The sequence below is a fragment of the Protopterus annectens genome, chromosome 9.part0, assembly GCF_019279795.1.
Source record: "Protopterus annectens isolate FY-2018-M chromosome 9.part0, PAN1.0, whole genome shotgun sequence".
Classification (NCBI taxonomy): domain Eukaryota; kingdom Metazoa; phylum Chordata; order Ceratodontiformes; family Protopteridae; genus Protopterus; species Protopterus annectens.
In genome coordinates, this window is record NC_056743.1 from 1,323,947,093 (window position 1) to 1,323,969,592 (window position 22,500).

The 22,500-nt window shown below is 44.6% G+C and overlaps 1 protein-coding gene across 1 annotated transcript in view; it reads left to right on the forward strand.

The window, feature by feature from the left end:
- Positions 1–22,500, forward strand: part of GNS (glucosamine (N-acetyl)-6-sulfatase) — a 321,939-nt gene that overhangs the window by 25,954 nt on the left and 273,485 nt on the right. The window contains exons 3-4 of the mRNA XM_044084298.1: positions 21,855–22,058; positions 22,482–22,500. The exon at positions 22,482–22,500 is cut by the window's right edge and continues 47 nt beyond it. Of these exons, the coding sequence (XP_043940233.1) occupies positions 21,855–22,058; positions 22,482–22,500 (223 nt within the window). The remainder of the gene's footprint in view (positions 1–21,854; positions 22,059–22,481) is intronic.

Below are 22,500 nucleotides of genomic sequence, written 5' to 3' on the forward strand. Positions count from 1 at the left end.
CTCCAAAACCCACCAACCCCCATGCCGGGCCAACAGAATTCAAATTCACCATCCATCCTAATGCCATTTTCATGGGCAACTTTAATTACTCCATTACACCACCAAGCATGCAGGCACAGATATTCCTGGATTTTGTAAACAGAAATTTCCTGGACCAGATTGTCAGTACGCTGACCAAGGATGCAAACATACTGAACCTGGTCTGCAGTAATATGGGAGAGCGATGCACATCCCCTTGTGTAATGTCCTGTCTGGTAAGGCCAGACTACAAAAGAGTCTCCTTGGAAGTAAAAATAAAACTCTGGACCCCAGCTAACCCTGGACTGTTCAGGAACTACTCAGGTTCATAGGCGTGTACTAGGCTAATGGCCCTGGAGTCTTTATAAGCCTACCCCTTAGTAGTGCCCTTGCATCGTGCCGTCTGACTTTGGTTTCCAGTGCCGATGTCAAGTAGAGCCACTGGAATGAGCATGGCGTGAGCTTTCTATTTCCTATCCACTCATCAGGATTTCTCTTTAAGAGGTCCAGTGAGGTGCTCTGCTTGACATGTATGGGAAGTGTATTCCAGAGCATGTGCAGTCTCTGGGTTATGAACCTGTCCCTTCAGCATATTCTGTTGATTGTGGTAATGTTGAGGTCTCTGGAGCATGTGGTATGGAAAGATTGGGGTTTCTTTAGATGTAGCATTTCTAACCGAGCTGGGTCAGACATGGCTTTGTAAGTCAAGCAGAGACAGTCTCTTAATGCTAACTTCTTTCCATTAACTGATAACCTGGCACATTTTCAAGCCCCTGTAAACACTGAGAACACTGCTGCCTACACAGAACTTTTTACAGAAGCTCTATACAAGCATGTTAATAGCTGCATAGAAACAGCTGTACCTACCAAGAATAAGTACAGAACTGACCCAAAACATGCCCCACCCTGGTGGAATCACAATATCAGTAAGCTGTATAATGGGAAGATAATTGTGGAAACAGTATCTGTAGGCTCTATAACATAAGGAAGAAAATAAACTCTAAAGACAGTCTACCAAAGCAATATTTAAATTTGCCCCCACTCCCGGGCCAAGGGCAACCTCGAGGTGTTCTTTAGCTGTATGTCCACAGTCTCAAAAGCAATGTACAGCTGTGGGCAGAGCTCATTGTTAATGGAGCCACCTATACTGAACTAGGTTCCGAATGGAGAGGTAAGTCAACAAGCAAAGGAGAGTAGTATTGCTGGGATTGAATTCATCTTCTAGTCTTGGTGAGTACCTTCATGAGGTAGACCCTATTTTTCACAAAATCTCACCAAGGAGTCACTGATTATATACTGCATTTTATGTACCATATATCATGGACAGAAGTAAGTTAAAAAAAAAAATAAAAGATAGCTGGATGCACAACACCCAGGATAAAAAAAAGTGCCCTATCCTGGTAAGTGCACTGGTGCCAGGACTGGAAAAAATGCATGTGTAGACTCCTCGAGATATGCAAACATTCCTACAATGATGTAGACCAGGCCCAGGGGGAGGATGACCCCCCCCCTGTTGTAGAAGGAAGTAGTAGTCCACAAAAATCACAACAATTGTTAGGCCAAAAAGAGCCATAAAGGAGATAGATTGGACTGTTGAGGATAAGAAAGGAACTGTGTATTACTACTGTTATGCAAGAAGCCCAGAATTTCCAGACAGAAGATATACAAAAAGATTAAGCGAGAAATTAGAGGAAAGAAAAATACTTGCGCAAGAAAAACTATCAGAAGCTTCAAATAAAAAATTATGTTCATTAATACAACAGATTTATAAAAAACATTATATAGACTAAGGAACATTGGGCTGTTTGGAAAAGGGAGTGACTGAGGAAGTACAAAAATGTAAAATACAAAACCTAGAGATTTTTGAAAGGTATAAAAAAAGAAATATGGACATGGGAAAGAGAGAGATCTGATGTGGTGCAATATTTATGCAAAGGAAAAAGCCAAATTAATCCGTACAAAAAAAGCAACCAAATTAATCAGTACAAAAAAAAGCAACTCCAAAGATATTTGAAGAGAAATGCAGGCAAAGGCATTCAGATATGGACCATTTTAAAATACAAAAAATAAGATCAAATAGAGGTGATGCAGAAGACAAGATTAGTAAAGTGGAAGTAAAAGAACACAAGATTAGTAAAGTGGAAATAAAAAAAAAAAAGGTTGAAGCTATGGAATTACCTGCGAAGTAAACAATACAGTATAGAATGTCTAATACAGGTCATGTCATAGCACGATGGAAAAATGAGGAGACATCTGAAGAAATATGGACATGGGAAAGAAAGATTTGATATGGTGCAATATTTATGCAAAGGAGAAAGCAAAACTAATCGAAACAAAAAGAGCAGCATAAAATATATTTGAAGAGAAATACAGGCAAAGGCATCCAGATATGGAAATTTTTACAATACAGAAAATAAAATGGAGGAAAAGCAGCAAAGAGGATTAGTAATGGAGAAGTTAATGAAATAGAAAGTGAGGTTCTGGATTATTGGCAAACTGACGGATTTAGTGTAGCAAATCTAACATCACAGCAGGATAGAGTAATGGACCCCCCCCCCCCCAAATTAAGTAGAAACCAGTGGAATGGAATACATCTGATCAGTTGCCATGTGAAGATACTTCTGAGTCTTCCATAGGAAACTAGTACAAAAGTTCAGTTGGAGTTGCAAAGCAAGGGGAAGCAACAGGAAACTCGGGCACCTCTGACAGTCAATGTTGTGGAGTGATAGGCCAGTGAGTTCCATATGAAATAGCAACAGATGACACAGGATGAAACTGAAGAGAATGTGGCACAGGATGATGCTCTGGAACTTCTAGAATGTCTGCAGGAAATTGAGAACAAAGAGTGTGCCCTCAGTTTAGAAGAAAATGATCTAAGAGAGGAGTTGCTTGATTAAGACATGGACAAACCTATTAATATCGATGAAAGAAATCTACAGAAAGTCAATAAAACCCCAAAAGTTGGATGTTTTATAACAAATGAACACCGTAATTAGGACTGTTTATAGAGGTGCATGTGATATAATAGAAGTAAATAGGATACATTATTGTGCAGCTAAATCAATAACTGATAGGCGTACTACAAAAACACAAGTCAGGAAAGGAAGAGGAGAAATCAAATGCCATCATAGAAGTATCGAAGAGGAGAAATCAAATGCCATCATAGAAGTATCGAATACAGAAAACTATAAAGCAATTAAGACAAGAGGTGCCACTGTTAAGAGTATAGAAGAGGGAACAGGTCAACAAAAATACTCAAAGATGGACGTGATAAAAGAAATGAGCAGTATCGCAAATATTAAAATAGCACAGGCAGCAAAACTTGAGATATGCAGGTAAATGTAAAGGAAAAGTACAAAATAAGACATTTATTGATGACCCAAAAAGTTTTATAGAGAATTGGGGAAAAAGGCAAAATTAATTGAAGCACCACCAAAAAAGAAGAAATAGATACATTTTGGAAAAATATCTATAGAGATCCTGTGGAACATAAAGATGCTAAATGGATAGAAGGAGTAAAAGAAAGAAAAAAAAGTTCAAATGCTCAAGATATGAAATGGGATGAAGTAACAGCCAGAGAGATTGAAACAAAGTTAAGAAAAGCTCCTAATTGGAAAATCCCAGGCCCAGATGCAGTACCCAACTTCTGGCTGAAAGTATTAACAGCTTTTACATGAAGATTTAGCCACGATTAAAAACTAGTATGCACACCCAGAACAAACACCAACCTGACTAATGGGGGGGGGGACAATGCTCCTGCTTAAGAGCAAACCTGCAAGCTGCCCTAAAAATTATAGACCAATAACTTGCCTTCAGACGACGTATAAACTATACACTGGAATTGATGCCGACCGAGTTCAAAGTTACTTTAGAAGAAAACTCAATCATGACAGTAGAACAAAGGGGTAATGATGTCATAATGGAGAACTGTAAAAAGGGGAAGAATCTGAGTATGCAATGGATAGACTACAAAAAAAAACATTTGACACTATCCCACATTCATGGACAAGAGTGCTTAAAAATGTATAAGATACATCCTACACGGATCGATTACATTACAGCAATCACAAAACAGTGGCAAACCACTTTACTGTTAAGCCATGATAAAGGACAAATTAGTATTCCTGGGATAAAATCCAAAGGGGAATATTCCAGGTAGACTGTCACAGCATCTCTTTTGTCTTGCCCTTAACCCATTAAGCTGTCTACTTAGCAGATTAGGTCATGGCTATAATTTGGCTCCTGGAAAACAAAGTATATAGACTTTATCTTCTTTTTGTGGATGATTTTAAACTGTAGCTCATTAGATGAGGAACTGAAAGCACAACTGCAAGTTGTCAAAACTTTTTCAAATGATATAAGAATGTTATTTGGTCTTGATAAATGTGCAAAAACAACCTTTAAAGCAGGAGAGCTGCAGCACCAGGAAAATCTGGGACAAGAATGATATAAAAGAACTTGAGCAAAATGGAGTGTAGAGATATTTGGGAATTGATGAAGGATCAACAATAAAACCTGAACAAATGTGAATAAAATTTGGTAAGGAATATTTTAGAAGACTAAAACCAATACTGAAAACAGTGTTGAAGTTCAAGCTGTAAACCAATTTGCTCTTCCTGTCCTAACTTACAGTTTTGGAGCGACTGTCCCCAAACGGTGTTTGATTGGCTGGACAGGAAAACCAAGGATGCTTCATGCTCAACAAATGAGTTATAAAAATCCATGCATACCAAGACTACACATTCCCTCTTCGAAACTAATTACATGTATAGAGCTGCAGTTGTAGGACTGCATACATATCTGCTAACCTCACAAGACCTAAATGTAGTGAACGTTTTGAAACATGAGGAGAATGTCTGTCTAAGATGACTTCCCTGCTAAGTTTAGCAGAAGCATTTGGCATGAAGTGGGAATGGAAATTAAACTAGAAATAGATAAAAAGTCAGGCAACAACTGAATGTGTCAAAAAAACAAAGAATATAATATGAAGGATCAGATGAGAAGGCAAGAAATGTAGAAAATGCATAAGTATAGAAAACTCTTGGAACAACCTCATGTTGATCAGGAATGAACACGGGAGTGGTTAAGGAGAGGTGAATTTAAACCAAAAGACGAAAGGCTAATATTGGCAGCCCAAAATAGTGGACTATGTACATGTTGGTTTACAAAGTCCATTGAACGTGGGAGAATAGACAAATGTAGGTTTTGTAAAACAGAACTGGAAACTGTGGCACATTTTGTTTGTTGTGATATAGTAATGGCAGAAGGACTGTATTCATAGGTAGGTACTAAGCTATCGGCCCAAGGGCCTAAGTAAGCCTTGCCAACAAGGTTCCCTGGCTTACGCCATCCAAGAAAGTTAATTTACTGTGCTCCTGTCTAGCAGAGCCACAGAAGTGATCCCCGGGGTGTATTTCTTATTTCCCATCCACTCGAGATTTTTCTTGAGTGCTAATGAGGAACTTTGCTTGACATAGATGGGTAGCTTGTTCCAGAGTATAGGAAATCTCTGGGATAGGAATCTATCCCTCCAGCATGTCCTGTTTATTGTGGTGACAACGTTTAGGTGCCTAGACCATGTAGCTTGGAGGGATTGGGATTTCATAAGGTATAACATGTCAACAGCTCTGGGTTTAACATAGCTTTATATGTTGGGCAGAGATCTCCTCAGAGTAGGCGGCATGCTACAGAGTAAAGCTGGAGTTTTTTGAGATGGTCAGTGTAGGGCATCTGTTTGAGGCCAGTAATCCTCTTTGTGCGGTACTTTTGTGGCCTTTCCAGCTGCTGCAGATGTCTTGTAAGGTACATTCCAAAATGGGCTTTGTACTCTATAATAAGTCCGAGTGCCGAGTAGAGGGGAACAATGACTTCTTTTTTTTTTCCTGGACGAGAACCCTTTTGTGATGTGTGCCACATAGAAGGATTTCCTGACTACTGTGGCGATGTGATTATCAAAGGAGAGACTACTGTCCACCTGGGTCCCAAGGTCTGTTATCACACATTCAGCATTAAGTAGACTGCAGTTTATGTGGTAGTTCATGGGTACAGAGTTTTTACCAAAGGGGATGACCAGTGCACTTTTTGGCATTGAGCTTGAGGCCATGCCTCTGACACCAGGCATCTGTCTCAGTGAGGCCCTTCTGTAGGCTGTCCACATCATTTGGGGACTCTACTATGGCTCCTAGTTTGCAGTCATCTGCGAACTTCTTTAGCCAGAGGCCATCTGTTTTAGCCTGTACTTCAGAGAAATAGATAACCAGATAGGAGAGGTCCCAGGACTGAACCTTGTGGTACTCTGCTTGTCGCTGGTTTGAAGCCAGATTTGGAATCTGCAACTTTTATAGTGTGGGTTCAGTCAGTGAGCCAGTTGGCAACCCATCTTGTGACATAAGTATTTATACCTAGTTTAGTGAGTTTAGGTATAATTCCAGAATGGGGGATGGTGTTGAAAGCCTTGGCGAGGTCAAGATAGGCTGTGTGAACCACCTTACCCTTATCTATGGCTTTAGTGATGCCTCAAAAAAATCGATTGGGTTCAGAAGGCATGATCTGCCTTTCACAAACCCAAACTGGGTGGGGTCCAGAGTTTGGAGGTTACCAATGTCTTTGTTTACGAGTTCCGTGATGATGTTCCATGGCCTTGCAGACCAGGCTCGTCAGGCTAATGGGCGATAGTTCCCAGGATCAGTGGTGGCTCCCCCTTTGTGGAATGGGATAGCTGTTGCTGTGCGGGATTCAGTGGGCACTAAGCCTGACATGAGACTGTGATTGAACATGGTGCTTAGGTGGGGAGCCAGTTCATTTTGAAGTTCATGTAAAACGCAGCCTGGTATGTTTCCCGGTCCCATGGATGCTGTGTTTTTGGTTTTAGAGAGTGCAGTTGTATCTGCATAGATGTGATTACAGGGACTCTGCATTACTCCTGCATAGATATGGGCCCTTTAGGGGGTGGGGGGGGGTAAAGTTAGGGGGTGAGGGGGGGTAAAGTTGGCACTGAACCTATCTGCAAGGATGTTGACTATCAGTTGGTTCTGTAATTTTCATACCGTTGTGGTGTAACTCAGAGCAGATCTGGGTGTTGCCATTGAGATTCTTGACCTAGCTATAGACTGCTTTGTGGTTTCCCTTAGAATCCATGCCAATTTTGTTTTCATAGCTAGCTTTGGAGGATCTTGTAAGGGATCTCCGCTTCTTACTGAGGCTGACCAGGCAGCTCCTCCACTCATGGGATTTTACTCTCTTTTGCAACAGTTTCTTCTTTCTGTTGTAGAGTTTGTTTATGGCACGGGACCACCAGATTGGCTTCCTTTTTTGGAGGATAGCATCTTGGCTTCCTTTTTTTGGAGGATAGCATCTTGATTCTGTTTGGGATAGTACGATCCATGCACTCATGCAAGTGCTTATAGAGTCCATTTGTGTAGGATTCAGCAGTCGTTACTGTATTATCCATCTGCATGGGTGTCATGAAGTTCGCCACTTCTGTCTTAAGAAGCATGAAGTTGGCTTTGGAGAAACTTTTTACTGTGGTTTCCTTAATGGTGGGTGGGGCGGGATGCAGATATCTAGGGTGATTAGCTTATGGTTGGATTTGACCAACGAGGAGTTGATTTCAGGCGTGGAACACCGGTCACTCATGCTGGTAATGACTAGGTCTAGGATATTGTTGCCCCTGGTGGGGGTGTGGATAAGTTGATCCAGGGCATTGGAATTTATAAATTCCAGAAAGCGTTGAGCGAAGAAGTTGGTACATGAGTAGTTTTCCCAGTTAATGGTGGAGTAGTTGAAATCACCCATTATTAGGGTGTTTGGTTGAACCCTAATATTTTCCAGTATATCAAAAAGAGGAGTGGGAAGTCTGGGGCATGGTGGAGGATCTGTAGCAAGCTGCAATTTGGATTGTAGTTTTGCCCAGAGTTAGTTGCACTTGGATAACCTCTGATGCATTATGCTGCGCAACTAGCCTGGAGGTGTGGATATCCTTAATGAATATGGACACACCTCTGTCTTTGGTGTTATAGCCTGGTAATGCAGGGGTGCTCTCTAGAGCCTTGAACCAGGTCTCTGTCATTGCACAGATATCTATGTTCTCCATTTTAAGGTGTGCCTCAAGTGAGTGCACTTTCAGATTTAGACTTCTAGCATTGAGTAGCATTGCCCTCAGTTTTTGCTTGCCTGTTCCTGTTACAGTAGTGAATTTGTCATTTGAACCTTGCCTAAAAAAGGCACTATAGGGGTGGCAAGAGCCTTAGCAGTATCCGGAATCCTAGGGGTGACTGGTGCAGGCCATCTCTGGCAAAGCATCATGGTCTGTTGACAATGTCGTCCCAAGCAAATGGATGCTGGATCCCCTTAGAATGACACCAGAAGCTTAGACAATTGCTGAAGTCAATCATTTTGTCCTTGTACTGCAGTATCATTCTGTCATTGTCCATGTTGGGGTGAATGACCTGAGCTGTACTTCCCTGGACTCCATGAAAAGAGACATGGAAGAGCTCTCTGATCACATAGCCCAGGCCAGTATGACCTGACCCAGAGTAGCATCCTGCCCTCACCAAGAATACCATGGTATAAAGAAAAAATTCTCGATTTCAACAATTGGCTAAGTTTCTGGTGTCATTCAAAGGGGATCCAGTGTCTGTCCCCCTGGGATGACATGCTTTACAAGCCACACTGCTTCACTAGAGACGGCTTGCACCTGTCACCCTTAGGGTTTTGAATACTTGCCAAGCCTCTTGCCACCCCCATAGTGCCTTTTTTAGGCAAGGCTCAAAAGACAAACCCACCACCGTAAATAGCACAAGTAATGAAAAACTGAGGGTAATGCTACTCAATGCCAGAAGTCTAAACCTCAAAATGCATGCACTTGAGGCACTCCTCAGTATGGAGAAAATCTATTATATGTGCAGTAACAGAAACCTGGTTTAAGGCTCCAGAGAGCACCCCAGCACTACCAGGCTACAACTCATACCATACATTTTGGCCACAGAACCCAAACCAAAATACAAAAGGCGGGGGTGTATCCATATTCATCAAGGATACACACACACCTCCAGGTTAGTGGCACAGCATGATGCTTCAGAGATCATCCACGTGCAACTAACAATGGGCAAAACTGCAATTCAAATTGTAGCTTGCTACAGATCTACCACCATGTCCCAGGACCCCCAGGACCCCCATGCCGCATTTCTGGAAACACTGGGAAACACAAAGGTCCTACCAAACACCCTAATATTGGGTGACTTCAATTACCCAAACATTAACTGCGAGAACTACTCAAGTACCAACTCCCTTGCCCAACTTTTCCTAGAATTTATAGTCAAACGTCCTGGTTCAACTGGTCAACGCTCACCAGAGGTGACAACATATTGGACCAAGTCATCACCAACATGGACGACCGGTGTTCCACACCAGAGGTCAACCCATCGCTGGTTAGATCTGACCATAAACAAATCACTTTGGATATCCATATTCTGCTCCCACCCCTGGACAAGAAAGCCACCGTGAAGAACTTTTCAAAAGCAAAATTCACGTTACTTAAGACCGAGGTGGAACGTTTCAAAGCCCCCATGCTGAAGGATAACACTGTCCAAGCTGCAAAATCCTGTACTAATGCATTCTACGGGCAGCTACAAGAATGCATGGATCATAGCATCCCAAGCAAAACCAAGACTTCACTCCTCCAAGAAAAGGAAACCAGTCTGGTGGACTCCTGCCATAAACGAGCTATACAATAGAAGGAGGAAACTAGTACAGAAAAGAGTAAAATCCCAAGAAGGGAAGACATCCCTGAGCAATATCAGAAAGAAGCTATGATCTCTCAGTCATCCAAGGCGAGCTTCGAAAGAAAAATTGCCAAGGACTCCAAAGATAACCACAAGGCTTTCTTTAGCTATGTCAATAATCTGTGGCAATGCTCAGATCTGTTTGGAGTTAGTGCAGAATGGCACAAAATACACTGAACTGACAGACCTCGCCAACATCCTGGCAGACAGGTTCAGCGCAAACTTCACCTTCAAAAGGGCTCATAACCATACCAGAAGAATGTAGAGTCCCTGAAATCACAGACACTCAGGTTAAAACAGCCCTGTCCAAAGCCAAAAAAAAAGCATCAATGGGACCGGATGGTGTCCCAGGCTGTGTCCTACATGAGTTCAAAGACTAACCCCTCACCTAAACACACTGTTCAAACTCAGCCTTTCCACGGGCTACATACCCATATAGTGGCACACAGCAACTGTTATTCCGCTCAACAAAGGTGGAGCCACAACAGACCCCGGGAACTATCGCTCTATAAGCCTGATTAGCTTGGTCTGCAAGGCTATGGAGTGCATAGTCATGGAACTCCTTAACAGAGACATTGGGAACCTCCAAACACTGCGCCCTACCCAGTTTGGCTTTAAGGGCAGATCATGCCTCCTAAACCTGGTGGACTTCTTTGAGACAGTTACCAAGGCTGTAGACGAGGGAAAGGTGGTACACACAGCCTACCTAGACCTTGCTAAGGCCTTCAACACCATTCCCCATTCTGGTATTATAGACCAGCTCACCAGCCTGAACATAATATATGTTACAAGATTGGTTGCCAACTAGCTCACGGACAGAACCCACATGGTGAGAGTTGTGGGAGCTAGGTCCAACTCTAAACCAGTTACAAGTGGCGTTCCCCAGGACTCAGTCCTAGGACCCCTCCTGTTCAGCATATACTTCTCAGAGGTACAGGCAAGCACAGGAGGACTATGGTTGACCAAGTTTGCAGACGACTGCAAACTAGGTGTTATAATTGACTCTATGGCTGACACAGACATCCTCCAAAAGGGTTTCACTGAGACGGATACCTGGTGTCAAAATCATGGCCTCAAGCTAAATGCCAAAAAGTGCATAGTCATCCCCTTTGGAAAAAACAAAGTACCCACAAACTACCACATAGGTGGTAGTCCCCTAAATACGGAACATGTAATAAAGGATCTGGATGGTAATCTCACCTTTGATAATCAAATTGCCAACATGGTTAGAAAATCCTTCTACGTGGCCCACCTAATCACAAAAGGGTTTGCATCCAGATCAAGAGGTCATTGTGCCCCACTACTCATCACTCATCCGACTATGCCCCATTTGGGATGTACCTTACAAGACACCTGCAACAGTTTGGCCTCAAACAGATGCCCTATGCAGCTTGACTGAAGAAACTCCAGTTGTATTCGGTTGCATACCACCTACTCAGAGGTGATATCTGCTTGACATACAAGGCCTTGTCCAACCCAGAATTGATGGACTTGCTCCACCTAAAGAAAACATTATCCCTTCGAGCCACATGCTCTAGGGATCTAAACCTCACCACAACAATAAGTAGGATGTGCAGGAGGGATAGATTCCTGTCCCAGAGTCTTCCCATGCTTTGGAACAAGATCCCATTTTACATTAGGTAGAGCTCCTCGCTAACACTCCAAAAGAAACCTTGACGAGTGGATGGGAAACAAAGTTTACCTCTGGGATCACTTCAGTGGCTCTGCTGGACAGAGGCACAGGGAACTAATCTAAGGGGTTGGTGAAAGCCAACACATTCTGGCTAGGCTTATAGATGCCTTCAGGCAGATAGCCTAGTACCCACCTATGAACCTATAAACTGCCAATAAACTACAATTTCTGGGCCAGAAACCACTCTTGTGGTAGGCTACCTAGTACTTACCACTCCCACTGATAAGCTAGAAGGCGTCCCTCCAACGCAGAAAGGCTTGTGTATACTGAAAAGCATAGTAGTCTGGCAAGGCTGTTGCAGGGATTGTGCAAACATTATATTATAAAGTAGATGAAAAACACTGGAAACATGAGCCACAAAGCTTTATAGAAAATGAAGTTTGTATCACATGGGATCTCCCACTACCAACTGTTCAAAAAATAGATGCGAGAAAACTAGTTGTAGTAGTCCATGAAAAGAAGACAAAAGTAGCTTTGCTCACTGAACTTGCTATACCAAAGTGTCTTGCGTACAGAGAGGCATAGTCATAATATCAGGATTTGCAGGTAGAAATGAGGTCAGTGTGGAAGGATACCCAGACAGTTCCAAAAGTAGTAGGAGCAACGGGTCTTATAAAAAAAAAAAAAATTACAATCATAGTTTGATACATTACCAACTATGTAACTCCATATGAATTGCAGGAGGAGTCGTTACTGATCATGAAATTAGTAGTTTCAGTCTTTGATGTTAGCCAGAAGTGCTCTTCGCAGCACCCGCAATGTGCCCAGTAATCATATTTTGACTAAGGAGTGGGGTCCATTCTCTTCCTGCTATTAGAAACACAAAAGACTCTGATGGATACTCCTTCCTCCCATTGACCTCTCATTTAGATAATAACATCACATGTAACTACCCTTAGTATCACTAGGGAACAGATTCTCAGTGTTCTCTCTAAGGCCAAGAAAACTGCATCACTTGGCCCAAACAGTTATCCCAGAATGCCTTCTGAATAGAATGAAACATGACCTGCCAGACCCTCTGGACTTGCTGTTTAACAGTAGCCTCCAAACAAGCTATCTGAAGTAGTTACTTCATTTGATCTGCAACCTGTGGGTGTCTGATCCGACCTCGGATCCGATCCGGCAGCTTTCCAAGCTCCAAGATCCGAGCTCCTAGCTCCTCCCCCTACCCATAATCCCCTAGTACCAACCACATTACCTCCGATAGTTTTTTGCCGCGGCTATAGAAGCTTCCTTGTGAAGAGCTCCTGGCTGGGTGAGATCATTGCTGGTTTTAAACCAACTTTTTTTAATCCAAAGTTGTCGTTGTGTGTGTTAGTTCTTTTTTCTGCTTCTTGTGCTAGTTTTTTGGTCCCTTTTCTGTTAAATTATTTACTAACTTATCTTCACTCCCCTCCCCCTCCTAGTGTTTGGGTGTGTGTGTGAACGATGTCTGAAGGGCCTAAGGCCATTTTTTCTAAATGTACTGAGTGTGGCCACAAGCTTTCTCCAGCTGATGGCCACACTCAGTGCGTCTTAGTGCCTGGGGGCTGCCCATTTGTCAGAGGCCTGCCAGATCTGCACGGCCTTTAACCCCCGGGCACTTCGGGATAGGAAGAACAAGCTGATCCTGGCGGGAAAGCTCCCCCAGGAGTCAGCTTCTTCTTCCTCTCCCGTTCGGGCTCCAGCTGCTTCGGCGCCGTCTATCCCCTTAGCTCTACCCGGGACTCAACCTCCTTCATCGGGTTTGAGCTCTGGGGAAACTAGTGCCTCTTCCCTTACAGAGAATAGGCACAAGGATAAGGAAGGACATAAGACCCACAAAAGGCGGGCTGAATCTCATCCTTCGGCTCCGCTAGCGAAACTGCTTAAGTCTCCCTCGAGGGCCTCCGGATCCCCCTCCTCTCGGCGCCGTTCGCCCTGTTTTTCGCCAGAGCCGGAGGAGGAGGATAGGTCTCCCTCGAGATTTTCAAGGCGGCCCTCCCGGCCCGCCTCTACTACTTCATCTAGGTCGACCCAAAGCATCTCCAAAGCAGATATGGATCTGACGATGCGTTGGTTCTTACAGACCCAAATGCAGATGGGGATGCTCTTGCCTCCCCCCCCTCTGGGGGGGGAGTGCAGCCCCCATATTTGCCCCAATCACTCCTACTCCGACTCGTTTTCGGGTCTCGGAGTCATCGGATCCAGGCCCTTTCGGACCCGGGGAATTGTCGGCGCCGATAGAGGTGGTCTCTTCGCCGACTATACCTTCGAGCTTGTCGGACCCGAGCTCTTGGGGCCGAGGGCTGAGCATCGGATCCGAGGGATTTGCTGTGTCTTTGGCGCTGTTGGCGTCTGAGCACACCTCTGCCTCGGCGCCGACTGCATCGGCTCCGACCCCGATCCCTTCCTCGGATCCGAGGAGATTGCTCTCAGAGGCTGGCAAGAGTGCCTGTCCTTCGGCTTTTGAGGTAGTGGAGAGGGTTCTGTCGAGGTCCTGCAGATCCCCTACCCGGGCTTTGGATCCATCCGTACCCCCACTGTATGAGGGTCTGTCTTCCATCATCCGTCCAGCCTGCCCAAGCCCTCCAGCTAGTTTCCGTGGAGGAACAACAACCCGTGGATGAGCCCTCTTTGGACAGTCCCACTGAGGAGGTCCCTCGGAAACATCGGTGCAAAAGGAGGCACCTGGACTCCCCCCCCCCCGAGTCCATTACCACAGACACAGACTTAGATGATACGGAGGGTTCCCCAAGGTCACCCCCTGAGATGTCTCCTTTGGAGACATCATGGAAATGTTGCGTATCAGAGGGGGGGTGGTCAGCCCAAAAGCCCTCCCTTGATGAGTCCGTGTTCCTGGAGGCTTTTGAGGCAGGCCCATCTACCTCCTGGGTGTCCCCTCCGGCCGACCCCCTGGTGGACTTAATTACCACCAGGGCTTGGAAGGAGCCCGATACTGTGGAGCCAATCCCTAGGCGCCCCGAAGTCCTCAGCCCACCCACAGATAGACCATCTTGGGCCACAGGAACTCCCGTTGATGCTATGTTGGTGGCGGCGGCCACCAAGAAAGAACTTGCGCAGGAGAGTTCTTCGGTTCACCCGCCGGATAAGGAATCTCGAGCGCTTGACCGGATTGGGAAGCGGATGTTTGCTTCAGCGACCTTTTCCATAAGGGCGCTGAACTATATGGCACATACCATTAGGCTACAGTGAGAATTGATTAAAAAATACACTGCAGCCCCCCCGGAGTCCATGTCGGTCCCAGACAAAAAGGTTTTTGAGACTCGAATGGCCACTCTAAAATCCATCTCCAGTACGTCTATGCAGTTTCTCTCCCATGCGGTTTCTCTCCCATGCAACGGAGGGAGCCGCTAGAGCTAGCGGAGCCGGGGTAGTCTTGCGACGTCTCTCCTGGCTCCGTCTGTGCGACTTCACGGACCCCTTCAAGGCATCCTTCGTGAACGCCCCTTTTGACGGTTCTGCCTTGTTTTTCAAAACTGTTTGCGACACGCTGGTCCAAAGCGAAAAGGACTGGAAGAAGCTGTCTGCTGTTGGAGTCCGCTTCTGTAATCCCCAAAGATCCTTCTCCAGGAATCGGAGGGGACAAAAGAAGCTGTGGTTCCGTAAGTCTCAGCAATCCCATCCTGCTGCGGACCACTCGTCCTCTAGAGGCAGAGGAGGACAAGGTGGACGCCGGCCCAGAGGCAGAGGGGGGCCGCGTAATTTTGGGTCTAGAGGACCTTTCTCGGACAGACCTGCGCAACAGCCCTGAGGGCTTGCCCGACTGTCCCTATCTGGAGGCAGTTGGGGGGTGATTGTCGGAGCACCTGTCAAACTGGGTGTCCCTTACAACAGATCGATGGGTGCTCCGGATCATATCCAGAGGTTACTCCATTCCATTCATAAACCTTCCCCCCCAAACCCAGACGTCTCCCCAGTGTCCCACCCGATCAGAGGGAGGCAGCGGCTTTGGAGATTTCAAAGCTGCTAAGAAAAAGAGCCATCCAGCCCGTCCCCCCAGATCGGTCCGGATTGGGTTATTACTCCAGGTTCTTTTTGGTGCCAAAAAACGGGGGACCTCAGACCCATCTTAGACCTTTCCGCCCTGAAGTTCCGGATGGTCACTCTCCAATCAATTCTCCCCCTTCTGCGGGAGAACGACTGGATGTGCTCGTTTAGACCTCAAGGATGCGTATTACCATGTATTAATGGACAAATGATCCAGGAGGTTCCTCCGCTTCCGGCTCGGAGCCAGTCATTATCAATTCAGGGTTCTTCCATTCAGCCTCACCTCAGCCCCCAGAGTGTTCACCAAGGTCATGGCAGTGGTTGCAGCCCACCTGAGACTCCAGGGCATTCAGGTCTTCCCTTACCTAGACGACTGGCTCCTCACCGCGACCAACAGGCATCAGCTCTGTGTGGCGAGAGATTATGCTCTGTCTCTGAACCACAACCTAGGCATCTCAGTGAACGAGCAGAAATCCTGCCTGTTCCCCACTCAAGCCCTAGAATTCATAGGGGCCAGGTTAGATACACAAACCTCCAGAGTTGTTCTAACGTCAGTCAGGCTAAACAGCTTGTCGTTTCAGGTGTTAGCCCTTCTTCGGAGCCCTGCTCCTCCAGCGGAGTTAGTCCTGATGGCACTGGGGTCTATGTCAGCAGCAATTGGTCTCTCTCTTCATGCCCATCTGCGAATGCACATATTACAATGGACCCTTCAAGTCCAATGGTCCCTGTCGATCCACCCATTATGCATGCCAATACCCCTGAGCAGGATGTGCAGGGACTCCCTTTTGTGGTGGTTACAGGCACAGAAACTCAGAGAAGGGAGGCCCTTTGTGATTCCCCCAGTCAAAGCCACATTGACCACGGACGCTTCTTGCCTTGGGTGGGGGTGGGGGGGCATTGTTCAGGCAGATCCGTTCAAGGCACGTGGACTTCCCTAGAGACCGCATTGCATATCAACGTCCTAGAGATGAGGGCAATGCTTTTGGCGTTGCAAGCTCTCCCCGACCTTCTTCCCCTAGGAACTATTGCAATCCAGACGGACAACATGTCAGTAGTCTGGTATATAAACAAACAAGGAGGGACCAGATCTTATCCCCTGTGTCGAGAAGCCATGAGAGTGTGGGAATGGACGATTTCCACCAACCGCTTTCTGATAGCAACGCACATTCCGGGATGGTCCAACATATTAGTGGGCAAGCTAAGTCGAGTGTTCCTCACTCCATACGAGTGGTCTCTGAATCTGTCTGTTGCAAAGCAGATCTTCCACAAATGGGGTCAGCCTCGCTGCGACCTTTTCGCTTCTCCTTTAAACACAAAATGCAGCGAGTACTTCGCGATAGTTCCCCCCAGAGGGGAGACCCCCAGAGATGCTCTAGTCCATGCTTGGCCTCCCGGACTCCTTTATGCTTATCCCCCCCCCTCCCACTAATGATGAAATTCATCCAGAAAGCCTGTGTGTTGGGGAGCAGAGTTATCCTCATAGCCCCATTCTGGCCTCGACAGATCTGGTTCCCCTTTCTGCGGTCTCACAGTGTGGCTCCCCCATGGATTCTGGGATCCCAGTCCAGACCTAATCTCGCACCCAGCGAGATGCCATACCCCAAACCTGGTCAATCTCAAACTTGTTGCTTGGCTGATCCAGTTCCATTAATGGCTAGGACTCCCGGTATCTCATCCCCCGTTAAGGCCATTCTGGTGGCGGCTCATAAACCATCTACCAGAAAACTTTACAACAGTAAATGGAAACGTTTTTCCATCTGGGCCAAAGATAAAGAATTGGACCCATTTACTGTCCCTATTGCTTTTTAGACTGGGAGCAAGTGCCTCCACAGTCAAGGTGCAGTTGGCGGCCATCTCCCATTTTCAAGTAGGGGACAGCATAGGCTCCTTAGCATCTACAAAGTTGTGCAAAACCTTCTTAAGAGGTGTTTTTCTTTTGAAACCACTGTCAAGATTGTGGTTCCCCCGTGAGATCTCACTCTGGTCTTACAAGCCTTAACAAGGCCAACTTTCGAGCCTGCGGCCTCGGTTCCGTTGAAGTTCTTATCTTGGAAAACTGCTTTCTTAGTGGCTATTACTTCAGCCAAGAGGGTTTCAGAATTACAAGCTCTGTGTATCAAACCTCCGTACCTTATCTTTCACAAAGATAGTGTCCCTCAGGACTAATCCATCTTTCTTGCCTAAGGTGGCTACAGAATTGAACATTAATCCATCAATAAATCTTCCTGTATTTTTCCCAAATTTTCACAACAAAGGCGAATACACGTTGCACAAATTGGATGTACACAGACAACTGCATTTTTACTTGCACAGGACTAGAGAGTTTCGCAAGTCGGACCAGTTGTTTGTTTCTTATGCAAAGTCAGCCATGGGCAAGGCAATTGCTAAAGTGACTGTAGCAAATTGGATGTGTCAGTGCATTATGCTGGGATACACTTCATCTGGGAAGCCAGCTCCGGTTGGCATCCGTGCTCATGCCACAAGATCTGTAGCTACCTCAACAGCCTTTTGGTCTAGGGTTCCAGTAGACGATATTTGTTCAGCAGCTACCTGGTCCTCATCTCATACGTTCATTTCTCATTATAAACTGGATATGATTTCCAGGAGTAGGGCTTCTTTTGGCTCCGCGGTGCTTCGGAATATCCTTCCGTAAGGACCACCCAGGTTCTTGTAGGTTAGCTGGGGACTCTGTCCCACAGGTTGCAGATCAAATGAAGTAACTACTTCAGATAAAGAAGTTATGTACTCACCATAACGTTCCATCTGAGTAGATACTTCATTTGTCTGCAACCGACCCCCCCCTGCCATCCCCCGAACCTCGGGAAATTTTCTGATCATTCGGAGTTGGTGAGGCAAAAAAAAAACGATCTGAGGTAATGTGGTTGGTACTAGGGGATTATGGGTAGGGGGAGGAGCTAGGAGCTCGGATCTTGGAGCTTAGAAAGCTGCCGGATCGGATCCGAGGTCGGATCCGACACCCACAGGTTGCAGACAAATGAAGTATCTACTCAGATGGAACGTTATGGTGAGTACATAACTTCTTTATGTGCCTCACAAATGGAGAACTGCAACAGCCATACCTCTGCACAAAGGTGGGCCATCTGCAGACCCATAAGTCTCACTAGTCTCATAATCGAACACCTATTGTTGGCCCGCTTTAAATGAACAAGCAAGCATAGCTCCCTTGCTTAAATTAAAGGTGTTAAAATGCTAATTAGACCCCCCCCCTTTTGAACATTTTTTAATAAATTTTGTTTTATTTTCCCACTCCATTTTTTTTTTGTTTGTTTACTTAGTTATGCGTTGGTTAATGTGTATACATACATTGTTTTAATAGTTTTATTAGTAATTGTGTTTTTATACTTATTATTCTTACAGGTATTAATATCAGGAGCTCTTGTAGTTATGCTAGTGTTTTTGGGGCTTTGGTGGTTATTTCGATCCTGATTTCAGAGGTATTGCATGTTTTTATGAATAATATAAAAGAGATTTTTAATTATTTGTCTGAGGTTTTTAACACTGTATAAAATGAAAGTGCTTACTTATTTTTGATTTGTAATAAATGGAGTAGTGTCGCATTCGGAGCTTGAATTTGGATTTTCACTTTTTTTTTTTTTTTTTTTTTTTTTTTTAATTAGGAGCAGTCCCAGAATCCTCCACCAACACTAATGTGCTTCAAGAAGGGCTGACACAAATAACTCGTTGTCAGTCATGAACTAAAACTAAATGCCAAGACATGCACAGTAGTAGCCTTTGGGGAAGTCATCCATCCCTGATAACTGTCATATTGACAACACCCCCCTAAGAGTCGCCCTAGTAGTCGGGGACTTTGGGCACACATGTATATAGTAGAGAGGAAATCATTCTATGTTGTGCAACTTACAAAGGTATGGCATTCTAGGTCCAAGAAAGTCATTGTTCTACAATATTCGGTATTCATCAGACTTGTCATAGAGTACAATGTCCCCCTTGGTGTGTACCTAACCAAGCACATCCAACAGTTGGAATGTCCACAGAGGCTGCTGACTAAAAGAATACGGTACATAAGTAATGTGTCCTGTGCAGACCGCCTCAAGGCCTTATCCCTGTGTTCTATCTATTATAGGCTGTTTAGGAGAAATCTATGCCTGGCATACAAGGCATTGCTCGGCATCACCTTGACAGACCTCCTGCATATCTGCAAAATGAAAACGCCAAAATAACCCTTTGTAAAGACTTAATCCTTCCCTGTGATGCAAGTAAGACCTGCTGGAGAGACAGATATGTATCCTAGAAACTATTCCTTCTTTGGAATATTTTCCCCATTCATGTGAAGCAGAATTCCATTCTTCTCTTACTCAGTTCAACTGTAATTCGGACAGTTGGACGAGGAACAGGAAGCTCATCCCTTATTTGGCACCTGTCTGTAATGGACACAGGCAGCCTGTAAATGTTTAATCTCCCAGGTCCCTGCTTGTAAATGTTCAATCACCAAAGCCACTGCTTACACTTGTCAGATTTGGGATGCATGAGTGGGCTACAAAAGGCCCTAGTGGTCATTAGCCTAGTGCATGCCTATGAACGTATAAGAGGTTACCAGTCGGACAAATCTTTACATCCACAGAATGTTCCAGAGAGTTGTAATCTAACCTTTAATGATCACATTTGCTATTTTCCACCCGATGTAGTAGGCTAATGCTGCATTTTTTATTTTTATTTATTTATTTTTGCATTTTAAGTACAGTCAAATCTTTCTTGAATATGTGACAGACTGGACTTCTTGACACCAGGGAATATCAAATTATAGTTTTACATTTGTTTCAGCATATATGAAAAACAATCAGAGCAATTTTCATTTATGAAGCTGTGCTTGGCACAGTGCTGATGCTAATCTACAACCATCATTATGTTCATTTCAGTTAATGTAGCATGTATTTAAACAAAATGCTGTGGTAGTTTTGTTTTATATGTCTGGTGGGCTTTGAACCTGAACTCTTCCTCACTTTCAGTAGGGAGCCCTAATGGAAAAATCAAGTAGCAGATGGCTTGCTCACTTACTTTTGTCCCTCTATTCTCACGGTCATTTGATTTGCAGTAAAAACTGCATGGTAGCATGGAGAAGTAGCTAGCCCAAAACACTCTGGGCAGGCCCCAAAAGTATACTATATTTTCAAGACCCAATCCTGACACCATGGTATCTTATGTCCATCTGAATAATGAAATTTGTCAAGATAGCAGTGGAAAGATGTGTACACCTTGGTGAATAGGTATTTGACTGGGACTAGCACATTTTACAGTTTGTAATGCTGTAACCAAACTAGGTAGCGCACTGTATGCCACTGAGTTTTAGCATCATGAACAGTGTTCTGAGACATTTCACTGATATGGTTGATATCTGATGTCTGACTTGGCATGCCAGGTTTGGAAGTTGCTGTATCATGTGACTTGGAACGGAAACTGGTCAGTAATGGGCAAAGTGGACTGGGTGCTTGGCATGCTACCAGTGTGGCAGTGGAGGTATGGAAAGAAGGTAAGCATGGTGCTGCTGTCACCACTGGGGTTGGAGTATTTATAGATGGTGTATTTATATCTACTGGAGATGAAGGGAGCATGAGTCATTGGACCAGTGACATTCTGGGAAAGTGGAACCAGAGTTTTATTGCCAGTACTTTTGCTTGGGGGAAAAGTGATCCTAGTGGTTGTAAGATTGGGTGGAATTTTTTGGTTGATTAGTGTGGGAAGGGAAAGCAGGGGCCTGATTGCCAGTAGGATGTTTAAGTTTGTCATGGTTCCAGTGGTTGCAAGATTGGGTAAGGTTCCTGTGCTGTAGGTTTATTGTGGTTGCAGAGTTGGGCAGGGTTCATCTGGGGTATACACAGTGGAGGAGAGATCAGTTAGCAAGCATCTGTCACTGTTTAGTCGGGGATTACCATTTGCAGTCACTTGGTGCTGTGAAGACTGGCACTTTCCAAGAATGGTCATGCATCAGGGAGAGTCTGCTGCCTTTTTGTACATTTTTCTCCAGACTTTCCTCCATAGTGTTGGACTCTGGATCACATATCACCTGCAGTATATATTTGAGGGGACTTAGCATTCCTTTAATATAGTGGCATTAGTGCTGTGTGTAGTTGTGGTGTGCATTGGTATTGAATCTTGAGTCTCAATAGCTCATCTTGTGCGTGGAGCATGTCTGACTTAAGAGGTTGCCCTGAACTTAGTTTTCTTGAATCGGGCAAGATCCTTTTCAGCAGTGCTTTGAGAGTAAGTGATGATGTGGTTCTTAAGTTTAGTGACGTAATGCTCTTCGTCACAGTTCATAATTAATCTAGGTTCTGTTTTGTTTACAGTTTCATTTATCTGTTGATGACGTAATCATTTTTCATGTATCTTTCTCTCTCTTCTCCAAATTCCAGTTTGTGGTGAGCCCACTCTGTTGTCCCAGTCGCAGCAGTATCTTGTCAGGGAAGTACCCCCACAATAATCTTGTGCGTAACAACTCCTTTGAAGGCAACTGTAGCAGCAACAGCTGGCAGAAAATTGAAGAACCTCAGGCATTCCCAGTATACCTGAAAAAAGCTGGCTACAACACCTTCTTCGCAGGGAAGTATCTCAATCAGGTATTAAAGGATTGTGGGTAAAATTGCTCTTTGCTTTCCCAATCTCCCATTCCATTTTCATACAGATGATTCTTTAGAAAAATCACAAGGTAAATGGGTGACACATTCTTATCCCCATTGCAAGACTATGGCTAATTTGCTCATTATTTACACATTTATAAATTGCCAAGAAACTGAATTGTCTGTGTATTGCATCTGTAGCATAGTACACTGGCTGCAAACCTTACATCAGAACTGTTTAATTTGTCAGTTTAATTGTGAATGCAAATTGCAAATTTCATTCTTCACTAAACAATGTCAGATTGTTAAAGGTCTGCTTTCTGAAAAAATATTTGTCAGGGTAAACTTCTCTGAGTATTCTTAAGCTATTTCGTGTACAGTTTTGAGTAACTGAGTTTGTTTTTTCAATCCCGTGTCTGGCAGTACGGAACATCTAAAGCTG